Source organism: Gobius niger (genome assembly GCF_951799975.1).
Source record: "Gobius niger genome assembly, chromosome: 3".
NCBI lineage: Eukaryota > Metazoa > Chordata > Actinopteri > Gobiiformes > Gobiidae > Gobius > Gobius niger.
Genome location: NC_136854.1, coordinates 37,084,150 through 37,097,352, shown reverse-complemented (window position 1 = coordinate 37,097,352; position 13,203 = coordinate 37,084,150). Strand labels below are relative to the sequence as shown.

General features: G+C 39.7%; 2 protein-coding genes across 9 annotated transcripts in view; one reads left to right on the top strand and one right to left on the bottom strand.

Moving 5' to 3' along the window:
- The window catches only part of ctnnd1 (catenin (cadherin-associated protein), delta 1), a 47,218-nt gene extending 42,210 nt beyond the window's left edge, over positions 1-5,008 (bottom strand). For 4 of the 7 annotated variants that reach the window (XM_079553323.1, XM_079553320.1, XM_079553324.1 and 1 more), the window contains exon 1: positions 4,883-5,008. The gene's annotated coding sequence lies outside the window, so the exon portion shown is untranslated. The other 3 variants (XM_079553325.1, XM_079553321.1, XM_079553326.1) reach the window with 3 other exon arrangements.
- A 2,256-nt stretch (positions 5,009-7,264) lies between these two features.
- LOC306960870 (uncharacterized protein) lies at positions 7,265-12,984 on the top strand. 2 transcript variants are annotated; one of them, XM_079553470.1, is made up of 5 exons: positions 7,265-7,589; positions 9,849-9,973; positions 10,072-10,342; positions 12,374-12,438; positions 12,523-12,984. In XM_079553470.1, the coding sequence occupies exons 1-5, from the start codon at positions 7,364-7,366 to the stop codon at positions 12,865-12,867; spliced, it is 1,032 nt and encodes a 343-aa protein (XP_079409596.1). In that variant the 5' UTR covers positions 7,265-7,363; the 3' UTR covers positions 12,868-12,984. The 2 variants fall into 2 exon arrangements, with proteins under 2 accessions (XP_079409596.1, XP_079409595.1); XM_079553469.1 differs by lacking the exons at positions 12,374-12,438; positions 12,523-12,984 and having other exon boundaries at positions 10,072-10,998.
- Positions 12,985-13,203: the final 219 nt, after the last annotated feature.

Genomic DNA, 13,203 nt, shown 5'->3' with positions numbered 1-13,203 from the left:
TGTTATAACAGTTATGTGAGTAGAATGTCCTCTCACTTTAAAGCTTCACCATGTAACATTTCACCATTTAATTTATTAGAGATTTTTTTATGGTTGAAAAATAGCTTAAAAATAGAATCTTCTGGGAAACAGTTTTTTCACACTTTTTGGGCGTTTTATGGCAAAATATAAACATATTTATCACATACAAATAAAGTGAAGTGTAAATTGGATCTATGTGGATGTTTTCTCACAGCAGATTGTTCAGTAGAAGCGAAAAAAACGGCAGTTGTAGCAAGCACTAGCTAGCGCTAGCATTAACACAATGCAAACATGTAGCATCATGTTAGCATTCTCCGTTTTTTATTATGGGCTGTTGAATCACTTTGCTCCTCTCCACGTCTTTGTATCTTTATTTAGTAGAAAACTATATTCATAATTCAGCATATGTTAAAGTCGATTTTGAATAATTCGATTTTTCTCCATTGTTTTCCCCTTTAACTGTTTTCAAACATGACCATTTATGGGCGATTCCAGAGATACTGTCTGTATCAATGCAAAACATGCTGTTAATGACCAGCTCAACACAAAAAGTGCTATTTCTGCAGTGGGTAATCAAAAGGGAGTATTTGGATGAGAACCTAATATATTTAAAGGTCATATATCATGCAAAAATCGACTTTTTGTTATACTATTTCCTTATCAAAAACACCCTCAGAGTGTTTTTGGCTTCATTCACGCAGTTCTAAGCAATCCTCAACTCCTTATAAGTGCATTGTGAAGTAACTTCACTTATTGTTACGCAGTGTGTCTTTAACTTACTACAACCTAGGGCTGTACATTACAATATAATCACAAAAAATATTGCAATACCCATATCGCAACAGGTCACAATATATTGCAATATAGCTATGCGTGGATCTTATAAATATGTAAAAAGTTAAGTTTCAGGAATAATTTACCTAATTTAGTTTCATTGAAATGGTTCAGTAAACTATCGCAAATAATCGTTTTATTGCAATATTGCTGTGTCACATTATATTGCAAGGTTTTTCATGATCGTGCCACCACTTTTCTACTTCTGAACTGTTCCTTAAGCCGCATATGAACACGATCACGAGTGGCACTTTGAACACGTCAATCTTCATTTATTTTTGTTTTTTAAACGAACCCCCAGAGTTTAGTCACTGAGCTTCGTTCACTGGAGGCGGCACTGGCACTTATTAGACCAAGCTGGAGACAGGTGCTGGAGTTACGGAAACAGGAGAGGAGCTTTTACTTTGTGTTGATTTCAGACATCATTTGGCAACAATAAATGTGGGGCTCATTCTGCTTTCTGACTGGAAACTCGTTTTGGGGGCTTTTACATTCAATAAAACGTTTCGTAATTGTGAATAAATCAACATTACAGTTCTTTCACGCAAAACCAATATTTGAATTGAGCACGTTTATTATTACACTGTCTCAAGAGACTATCTGAGGTAAACAGAGAGAGGCCTGTTTGATCTAGAGACAGGTGTTTGAACCATTTCCTAAAAATCTTTCTTATCCAACTTTTAATATGCTTTAGAGCCTAAGCCGTAATGCAAGTTTTAGTCAACACTATGATTCAATTCACATCCAGTGCACATTTTAAACATGTTCAAAGCACTCACATTTGAAAGAAGCCTGAAATAGGAAGTTTGTGGGGGTCTAAACTTAAAGGTTAGCAGGATTTTAACATTGTAATCCACAGAGACAGGATTTTTTTTGGTAACGCAGCCTTTACAATGTGCTAACTGGAACCATTCACTGCAACCTCGATTCCATTGTGACAGACTATTAGACGCTCTGAATGGCTAATCACTTAAAACAAACTATATCATAGGTCAGTTTGTCATGCAGAAGTTTCAAGACAGTTTCCAAATACCAGCATTACATAAATCAGTATGTAATAACACAGGTCCAAACATGCAGCTATGAAACAAGACTCTTCTATTTCACAGTAGATTGCACTTCAGATATGTTTTCTTTTTTAATGCACAGGCCCAAAAGTACTAAATATACAGACCCACTATTCTCAACATGATTCTTATTCGACCGGGGGATCGTCTAATTTATTACGTTCAATCAATAAAGCAAACAAAATGCCAGTGTCGTTAAGACGTCACTACGAATTACGGATCAGACAGTGCCCCACATTCAACAAGGAAGTTACAGTCAAAGCCATAAAAGCAGCACACGGTCTTTTGCTGAGGGCTAAAGACCAAACGCTCAGGCCATGCTTTCTTATTTTGCTTTTGCCATCAGCAGTCCTCTTAATCCTGGCGGTGCCGTCACATTTCTGTCCAAAACCTTGATTACTGCTGGTTTATCTCATGGTACTTAGCGAAAGCGTCTGACCCTCCGTCTAATCTGTAAAGCAAGATTTAGTTTGATTTTTTTTTTGAAAGTGTGAATCATTTGAGAAGCGCCGCTGTCATGTTCTCCCTCCTCACTTTTGTTTTAACACATGTCCCAAAACCGGGGGCCTGCTCCGGGAGCGTGGCGACGTGCCCATCATTCAAATGAAAACACAGGCTGCAGGTGTAACCGGGAGAGGGAGGGAAGGGGAGAGAGAGAGCACAGAGAGAGAAAGAAAGAAAGAGAGGGGGTAAGAGAGAGAGAGAGGAGGAGGAGCGAATGAGAGAAAAAAAAAAAAGCTCAACCTCAGTTTGTCAGAGGGACACACCCTTACTGTGTGCACTACAAGCCCGTCATTACGCAGCCTCACAAATGATAGGCCTGCTTAAAACAACTGGCCATGCAGCAAAACTACAGCCTCAACCGAAAACACGGCAGGAGAGTAAATCTAGCAGCAAAGAAACACAGAACTCTTCGTCGCGATTGGGGCTTTTTCCCCGTTATTTTAGACATCCAAGGAGAGGGGGGGGGCCTTTCCCAGAAAATACGACTTGTCAAAACTTGCTCATCTCCTATTGTGTACAGGCTGTTGCAACAGGTCAACACCGAGAAAGCCTGCAGGGTATTTAGAAGAATATGTCAGGCATCTGTCCGTGGAAAGAAAAAAAATGCTTACATACCCCTATGGCTCAAGTCAAAATAAATAATAACTGGAAGAACACACGTCGGTAACAATGTGTGCACACCCTTGAGGCTTAAGTAGGTGTAGTTGAGAGATTATTCGAGCATCATGCAAGAGATGTAATTCAAAACATTGCTTGAAAAAAGCGCTATCGGAGTTGAATGCGACCTTGTTTTGAGTACATGATATGCCATTCCACATTCCTCCATTTTACAAACATGAGATAGATCCTATGAACGCAACGATACTCGGATACGTAAACCATGCAAACAAGGCTCAAAAAAACAGAATCATGAAGATGGATTAAAACATGTTCCAGTGAGTTTAGTGTGAGGAGTTTTTCAAACATCAAGTCAGGACAAAAAGCTAAACTCACACATCATAACCAATAAATAAGTCACTTTTTCCTCTGTGTAACCTAGGCACGGTTTACACATTAAAAAGAAGCTGTAAGCCGAGAAAGCCGTCTGTATAAAAGGAGCAACAAACACGCCTGCCACCTTACCACACCCCACTCAAGCCGCGGCCGTGAAGGGCTCAGGGAAAGACTCATATAACAGGTTTTTGCCTTGGCTGCTTCTCTCTCCCCCCTCCTTTGCCACTTCTGATCTTCTCACCCTCCTCTTCTACCGAGGGGACCACATCAAACGACAGCTGCCAAATAACAAGACACCCAGCCCTAATAGCACACTCACTACAATGAAGGATTTATATATATATACACACTTGGGAAATGAATCACAGTCCACGTAGTCACCTGAAAAAAAGGCGCACGGTTGCTCCCCAATGAAGTAGGCGCTCGTTCGGCTTACAATGAATAGTGGCTGATAAGGCTGGACTTTGACTCCTGGTTGACTGGTAGTGACGCAGAGAGGGCTGCTTCCTGGTTCTTCACCTGTCCAGCACAAGAAGAAGACCCCCTGGCCAGTGGGATAAACGCATGCTTCATTGACTGAAACAGAGCAGAGTCAGACACACCTAACTACTGTGCAATGGGGCTGTTGGGCAATTCGATGAACTGCTATCATCCTCACAGTTTTTTTTGCATTAGTGGAAAACAGCAACTCTACTGTGTCGTGTTACTTTTCAAATCCACATAGAAAGAAATATGGCAATGTTTCAATCAGTCAAGTGCGAGAATAAAACAACAGGCCAGGCAAACGATCTGAACAACAACAACAAACACTTGCATAGTACTTATAAGTGCAGCTCGTGCCCAAATGAATGGGTAATAACTTTGCGTTAGCTTCAGTTTACAAACCGTTAAGGGGGGAGAAACGTTTTCCACTGTTATACCAGACGTAATGAGCTGGGAGTAATGCAAAAAAAAACACCTGTATATTTATATTTCCATCAATGTTTTCCATGCAAACTTTCTGTGACACACTAGCCCCCAAACTAGCAGCGACACCAGCCGTGTTAGCCGCGGCTATGCTAACATGCTAACTCTGCGTCCACAACAAGCAACTTCGCATGGATTAAACTACTTTTTTTTTCTTCCAAAAGCAGAGACACGCGCCGGGTGTTTCGGAAAGGGATCGATCCGCGGAGTGTCCATATTTACCTATTTAGGAGACTGTTTTGTTTGTTTTCCCAAAGTCCATAAGTGCCTGTGAGGTCGTACGTTAGGCCCAGCACAGCCGACAGACAGACAGTGCTGCTGCTGCTGCTGCCGCCGCCGCTGCCTCGATACGATCCCCAAAGAAACCTCGGAGAAGTGAGTTAAAATCTCACTGAAAACACAATAAAGGCGGCGAAACAACCGGGCCCGACAGGTGAAATAAATACGCCGAGCACAGCGGGACGGGAGCTCACGTTGGGAAAAGAGAAAACACCCACCTTTGCGATTTCCTATATCCTATATCTTCCTTGCGTTGTTGTTCACTTGTCTCTGCTCTTCCTCTCCGCTGGGGGCAAGAGGAGGAGGGGGGGGCCGGGGGCAAACAGAAATCACAGTATCATACCATCGCAGTGACGAGTGTGAAGTTAGCGAGAGCGTTTTGTGTGAACTTTGGAAACAGCGTGATCGAGTCCGACGGTTTGTGGCTTAACGTAATGTTAATTTTGGCATTTGTTGATGATGAGGGTTTGCTGCGGCGCGTCTGAAGCTCCTCTGCTGCCCCCACGTGGTCAAAGTCCGATAGTGCCCCGGGTATTATTGGAAATATTTTTGTGAACTCTCTCTGTGTCAACAACAGTGGTGGAAGAAGTACTCAATATTCTTGCTTAAGTAAAAGTGCAGATACAGGATCAAAAATTTACCTAAGCAGAAGTAAAAGTATGGATTATGAAATGTACTTTATAAGTACAAAGTAAAAGTATTTAAGAGTTAATTGTGGAGGATTTTTTTTTAATCATTTGAATAAAACCAGGTCTAAACGAACCCACTAACTCAAACTCAAAATCAGGAACTAAACCTGGTCTAAACCAGTGTTAATTTTGACAACATATTTTAATTTAGGTTTAGTCTTAGTCTTTTGACGAAAATGTAATTCGATTTTAGTCTAGTTTTAGTCAAAAAAATATCCTCAATTTTAGTTTAGTTTTAGTCGACTAAAATTGCAAGTAAATTTAGTCGACTAAATTTAAGACGAATTTAGTCGACTTTGCATTGATAATATTCATTATAATCATATTTAATCTTGTTCCTCCGCTTCATGGAGCTGCTCCCACATGAACAAAGCTCAGAGCTGATCCTTTGGCAGAGAATTTACATGATATGAGGCTTTTTCAGACCGTCAATAAAAGTTTGGATGATTTTAGTCTCTCCTTTTCTTTTTTATTTAGTCTTATTTTAGTCGACTAAAATATCTGGACATTTTAGTCATAGTTTTAGTCTCATGAAAAACTTTTCATTTAGTTTTAGTCCAATTTTAGTGGTAAAAAATAACACTTTGACAAAAATTAAGACTAAATATTTTAGTAGACGAAATTAACACTGATCTAAACCAGATCTAAACCAGGTCTAAAGAGTAAACCACTAAACCAAGTCTAAACTGGGACTAAACCAGTTGTTGTCGAGAGGTCACTTTGAAAATAAAATACTTTTACTTTTAATCCAATTTAAAAATGTAGTGGAGTAGAAACAGATACAGGCGCTAAACTGTAGTGAAGTAAAAGTAAAAAAGTACTCCTCATAAAATTTACTTAAGTAAAGTAAAAGTACCTATAATTTGTACTTTTTACTTTGTTACTTTCCACTACTGGTCCACAAGGTGTGAAGTGAAAATCAAAGAGGTTATTGAGTTCACTGTAGGGAAAACTGCAGTGTTGATTTACCTTTGCTTTTAGTAGGTTCTAGTAATAATCTAGTAATAATGACGATGTCTTCTAGTAATAATGTAACAGCCTAATGACAATATTTTCTTATAGCCAGACCTGTTTGTTATTTCAAGTGACTCTGGGGAAGACCGCAGTAGTAGCCAAAACTGTCAGGTATGAATAGCCCCTTGCTGCTGCTCGAGTTCTGACAAGAACCAGGAAATACGACCATATTAGTCCAGTGCTCCGGTCTCTGCACTGGCTTCCTGTCACTCAGAGAATAGAATTTAAAACAGCTCTGCTTGTGTTTTTTCATGCTTTAGCACTGAAGTACATCTTCGGTGCTAGTACATCTTCAGTGATGGTTATCTCGGGCCCTGAGAACCTCAGGGAGGGGTCTCCTGGTGGTTCCAAGTGTTCCAACAATTGTAGTGTTCACTTTTGTAACTATACGCCATATTTATGCATAAATATAATTACAATAAATGTGAAAGTATTCAAAGTAATCTGAATACAGTACTCGGATTAGACAATGTCACGGAATATGTTACAAAATCCATTTTAAGTTAAGTATTCAGTATTCAGTAATTCAATTTCAAAGTATTCTCCCCTACACTGACAGCGGCCCTCGATGAAAAAAGTTTGGACACCCCTGCTCTATAGGCACCCCTGCTCTATAGACTTCATTTTATTTAAAAGAATAGTCCCCATTCTGTCCCCATTTCAATCCAAAGAATTCACTCATTTCAAAGAATATGTAATATTTTTCCTCATTTATTTAAAAAAAAAAAATCTCTATATTTAACAAATACTCTTAAACTTTACATCAAACTCATTTTTAGGTGAATAATATGTGCTGAACCTTTGGAGGCCCCCACTTTGGGAATGGCTCCATGTTTCCACTCCAGTACAGTAGGTGGCGCAAACATCCCCTTTACTGTGTTTTGACGGTGCGGAGTGGTCTTTTATCAGGCGAAGAAGAAAGCTTGGCTAACCGAGAAAATACAACATTTTACTTTGAGTGTTGATATATTCATTTATTGACTAAATCGGGTGAAAATGCGTCTGAAAAAGCAAACCGCCGCCGCGTTTCACTCTCAGCTGTCCGCCATTTTGGAGAAGTTGATGGTTTTAGCGGTGGAGGAGATGAAGGAGCTGGTGTTTGATTTCTGCGAAGAGATCAGCCGAGAAAGAGCCCAAAACACAGATCTGTGCGAACGGACGGGGCAGGACCACGAAGAGCGCTTTGATTCATCGGACTCCTTTTACATAGAGCCACAGGACGGTAAGACCTGTCAAAGTTTCTGCTTTTAAACTGTGCATGTTATAAATAAACCCGATTAGCATCAGTGGATCAGAATAACGGCGCTTCCCGTTGGCAAACAGATGCAGCAAAGAAGAGGAAGAGAAACTAGTAATGGTCTGTGGGGGGACATGGTGTATCAGTTCACCCATATTAGTTTATTTACTTTTAGATCTTGGACTTAAAGGCGCTATACCTGACTTTTTTACTTGTAATGGAACAAAATCTGTTTTGTCTCTTTAATATATTGTAAACTGAGAGATTTGTGACGGAAAAACACTGTGCACACTGTGCATCTATAAAGCATTTACATAAATTTCATAAACTTGCTAGCTAGTTTTCTATTATTTCTGTGAAGGTGATCCAGAAAGGTGACCCTGCAAGTTGAGAAAAGTGCCTATAAAGTCGGCTCTGTGAAGAATCAGGAAGTTACATGTTACAACTAACTTTTAAAGCTGGGATACCTGACTTTTTGTTGTTGTAAAGTTAAAAAAAAAACATCGACTACCACAGAGTATGTTGTAAACACTGCAAAAAGCTAACCTTGCATGTAGGGCTGCAACAAAGGATTATTTTGTAACCCATCGATTATTTTTACGATTAATCACTTGGCTGTGAATGATGTAGGAAAAAAATATTTTTTCAATGTCTTTTATCACATAAAGTTAAAGAGGCGCTGCTTGAGGACATGTTGATGGAGTAAACTTAAAGGAATAGGCCACCGTTTTTACTAGGGCTGCACAATATATCGCGAAAAATATCGTATCGCGATATTAGCTGATGCAATATCCGTATCGCGAGAAGCCACAATATATCGCAACATCACCATAGCCTTCATCTGACTGAGATCGACCCTTTTTTTTTTTGCAAACTCAAACTCATGCATTGAAGTCATGTGTAAAAGTTCAGTTTTAGTTGAACATTTACTAGCTTTGTTTAATTCTACCCTTGTTTTGGTCCTGATTGGGTGTTTCTGAAGTCTTCTTTTGACACAATTTGCTGAAAAAAATGGAACATATCATGTTTGGTGAAATATCGCAATAATATCGTTATCGCGATATCGCACAGCCATATCGCAAGTCACTTCAATATCGTGCAGCCCTAGTTTTTACACACTGACATAATGTTCTAACCTGAGCTTAGATGAGTTCATTTGTACCTGTCTGGTCTTCACCCGTGCCCTCAGTCACGTAAACACAACACAGACGGCGTTAGCATTTAGCCTCTCCTCCTCTCCTCTATAGCTCCAAACGAGGTGAAGATAGAAGCTACCAAGCTCTTCCACGTTTTCCCTATTTAAATATGGTTTCGTGAAGTGTTACACTACAAAAGTATAATTACACAGCTAGCTATTGTGGAGAGGAGGAGAGGCTGAATGCTAACGCTGTCTGTGCTGTGTTTACGTGACTGAGGGCACGCGTGAAGACCAGACGGGTACAAAAGAACTCATCTAAGCTAAGGTAAGAACATATCTCAGTGTGTAAAAAACAGTGGCCTATTCCTTTTAAAGTAAATGCTTGTTGGAGGCTCTTAGCGCCAATTCTGCTTTCTGATTGGATGAGACACAGATATTAATGAAACGTACAATGTTCAAAACACTACAGACCTAAGCTTTAAAAACAAAGTAGGTTTTCATCAAAAATACTCCATTTTCATGTCACTTTTGCTCTATTTCAGTCTGTGTGAACCAGAAAACAATTACTTAATTACTAAAATAGTTGTCGACTATTTCAATCGATAAGTCGCCGATTAATTGAGACCTAGTTGCATGGTCTTCACCTTTTTATTTTGAGCAATAGAAGATAGAAGTAGAATCTAAATCAATTTCATTTTGGGGGTGGTCTCCCTTTCTTCGCTTTACCACTGCTCAAAGTTGTACACGGGCTGGAAACTTGAACAATTCGGACATGCAGGAGGGATTGTGAGAACTAAAAAGGTGAAACGAGTTTGAAAACATGTCATAGTTTGTGCAGGAAAAATCAGGTAACACAGCTTTAATTTAGTTTCTTCCTCCTTCAATGTAAGTAGTAACAATAAATCAAGTGTAGGGCCTTTAAGAAGGGAAGGAACAAGGTCAGGTCTTTTTTATTATTACTCTGAATTACCTGTTTAGATTTTAGTCAGTGCTTTGGATCATCATGCCGCTCCTTTTTAGATAGTTGCAGCTTCTTATCCAGTATAAAAGACACACAATATTCACTACGCTTGCCTATCATATAACCAATGAAAATGTTCTTTCAGCGTCCAATGAAAGTTATGAACAGATGACCCAAGCAAGCAGCAGAGAAGACCTGAAAGAGACACACAGTAGTGAACAAAACTATGTAAAGTTTTCGGTCACCAACGACTTTGCCATCAGTGCCCAGGTATTACCATATACAGTGTAGTATGTAGGTCTACCACATTGACCAGGTATGTTTTCGTGCATAATTACGAAGAACCTCCACTGTGTGTTGTTTTACAGGAGACATTGTCACCTAACTGCAAGTTCGATCCGGATGCTGCTGCTTCTGAAAACCTTGACACAAAAACTCAGGAGGAAGACTGTAATCAGGATGGACCCGAGCGATCAAGCTTTGAGCCTGCAGAGGACAAGAAAGACCACTTTATTGCTTATTCCTCCGCAGTCGAAACCCAAAGTACATCGTATGAAGATTTTTCCATAAATCAAGACCACGGTCGTGACGTTGAGTGTCATATCAAACAGGAAGAAGAAAGCCCAGCCTTTGAGACAGGTAGGAACATAGATGATATTCATTCTAATGTCGAGCAGGGGATGAGTTTTGATCATTTTAATGCAAGATCCGAAGAAACGCAGGACCCTCCTCTGGATGGCCCCGCCGGACCGATTATGGACATTTTCCCTTTCACTCTAGCTGATCAGCAAATGAACGAATACTTCTCTAGTCCAGAAAACCAATTCGCGAGCCAGCCTGAGTTGAGATTGCCCCCCAGTAAGCAGGTTAAAAAGTACGCGTGTGACTTTTGCAGCAAGAAGTTCTGTTATCCCAGCGACCTGAAGCATCACCGACTCTGGCACACCCGCGAGAGGACGCACGTTTGCCAGATCTGCGGGAAAGCGTTTATTACGAGGTCCCACCTGCGCCGCCATGAGCTCATGCATTTAGACGTGCAGCCGAGTGTGTGTCAGATCTGTGGCTACAAGACGTCCCGCATGGTCTATCTTAAGGAACACATGAAAACGCACTTCAAGAAAAAACATGTATAAGCTGTCATTGTCTTTTTAAGATGTAGGGACGTTTTACGTTATGAATTTATACCTCCCGGATATTTAATAAAACTTTACATTTTTGTCTGTCTCAAACATTTGCTCACTGTTTCTTTCCTCTATACAAAAATCTTGCTTTGCTCTGGCTTTCCTCCTCAAGTACAGAATGTGTTCTTCCTGCATTCATTTGGCAACTCTAGAGGAACTGAGGTATCACCCCATGTGCACAATGTATCGCCAAAGTATTAGTATTGCTATATTGGGTGACGTAATAACACTCATGCAGTATTTACACTTTTTCTAATGCAGCCTAAAAAACACACACACAATTTGTACTTTAGTCCCATTTTAGCCTTGTTTCGGTCCTGATTAAATTAATAAAATGACACAAAATTGACACAAATTTACATACAATGGATTCAACTGTCTTGAAATGGTTTAAAGTGATAGTCTGGAAGTCTAAATGTTTTGCAAATTTGATCACCTGGTCTTGCATTTCATGTAAAGTAAGTAATAATATAACCTAAATATTTAATTTTTTGAAAAACCCCTTCTCTCTCCCGGATCTCAGCAACTAATCAGAGTCTAGCATCCTCCCACGTTGGCCAATGAGACGAGCTTTTCCTGTGAACCAGCCTGGGCAGGTCCAATCAGGAGGAGGGGGAGGAGCTTGATCGTTAACTTTTGAAAATTCTGTTACTGCTCTCCTCATTTTGCAAACTAAGCAGGACTTTTTGGTAATAACACGATGCTTCATGTTAGCACCGTGCTAATGCTAACGGCTAGCTAGCACTTGCTACGACTGCCGTTTTTTCACTTCTACTGAACAATCTGCTGTGAGAAAATATCAATATGGGCCCAAGTTACACTTGACTTTATTTATGTGTGATAAATAAGTTCATATTCCACCAGAAAATGGCTAAAAAAGTGGAAAATTGTTTTTCAAAAATGCTGTTTTCCCCCTCGGCGAAGCCACGCCCCCTTTTATGACGCGATGCCGATTGTATCTATAGACGGGAGCAATTTCATAGCTTCAGTTTCGCTCTATCCTCACTTTGCAAACTTACAGACTATCACTTTAATAAAAATAATCACAACTATGGCAATGTTTTCTCTTACAATGTTCCTTGTTCAAAAGCTTTCATCTTTTATAATTCAATGGTCTCTTCACAGACAAAATGAGCACTCACTGCTGTATAGTGAGGAACCATTTTGGCTCCTTAGCCCACAAATAAGCTTCATTTCATACTTTAGCATTTAAAAAACTAATATAAATGCTACATACAGCTTTCATTTGGATTATACATTTGAGCTGTAGTGATATATTGACTATAAATCAAAGAAATAATTATCAGTCAATATAGCGGGTTTTCTGCACTCTCAAACTTTTAATATCTTTATTGGTCTCGGCTCACAACATTTCTGTACGGCTCTGGCAGAGACTAGACGTGTTGCCGTGGTAACAAGAAACAAGTTTGGACTGTGGTAAATTGTCATGCATTTTGTGTAAAACTGATATTTGACATTTCTGAAATAGGAAATTACACAGGATTGCAAATGCAGACAGGTCACATGGAAACAGAAGTTCAGCCGATTGGCCAGGTAATCACTTATTTTATTTTTTTACACCATTACCATTGATAATAATAAAGCACAATGTCTAATTCGTGTCATTTGATTCTGTAGGAAACCCTGTTGATCAACCGTGCCTCTTGCAACACATCCTATCCCATCCATAGAGCTGCCCCTGTTCCGATGGAAATCCCGGGGCCTATGCACACGAACCTCTACATAGACAGAAGGTATAACCAAAACAAAGGCAACACTAGGGCTTTACCCCGTCCCAACAAAGTGTTATTTAAGTGCGAGCATTGCGACAAAACGTACCCTTTCCCGAGCCTGTTGAAAGCGCACTATCTGAAACACACCGAGGGGAAGCAGCTTGTTTGTGGATACTGTGGCAAGTTCTTTAAATGGGAATACAGCCTGCGTCGACACGAGAAGATGCATTTATACGAGTGGAAAAGTTAGTTTGATCGACTTCATGTGACTTGAAGATGTGTGTCGTTCGTCGTATCTGGAAATGCACAAACATGCATGATAATGAATATGTTTGGAGAGCTGTAAAAAAAAAGCCCATAAAAGACCGTAAAACTGAAAACGATCATCAACAAACAGATTAGACTCCACTTGAATGTCTTCTTTCTTTCTTTTTTTACATTTGTACAGTTTTTAAGTTTCTAATTTATATTTTCATGAAGTCAAAACTGTAACACATTTCAGGATTTAAATGCTGAATAAATATTTCTTACATTTGGTTACTTTTCTTTATTGTTCTTGGAGAGCAAAAGGATTAAACATGATAAG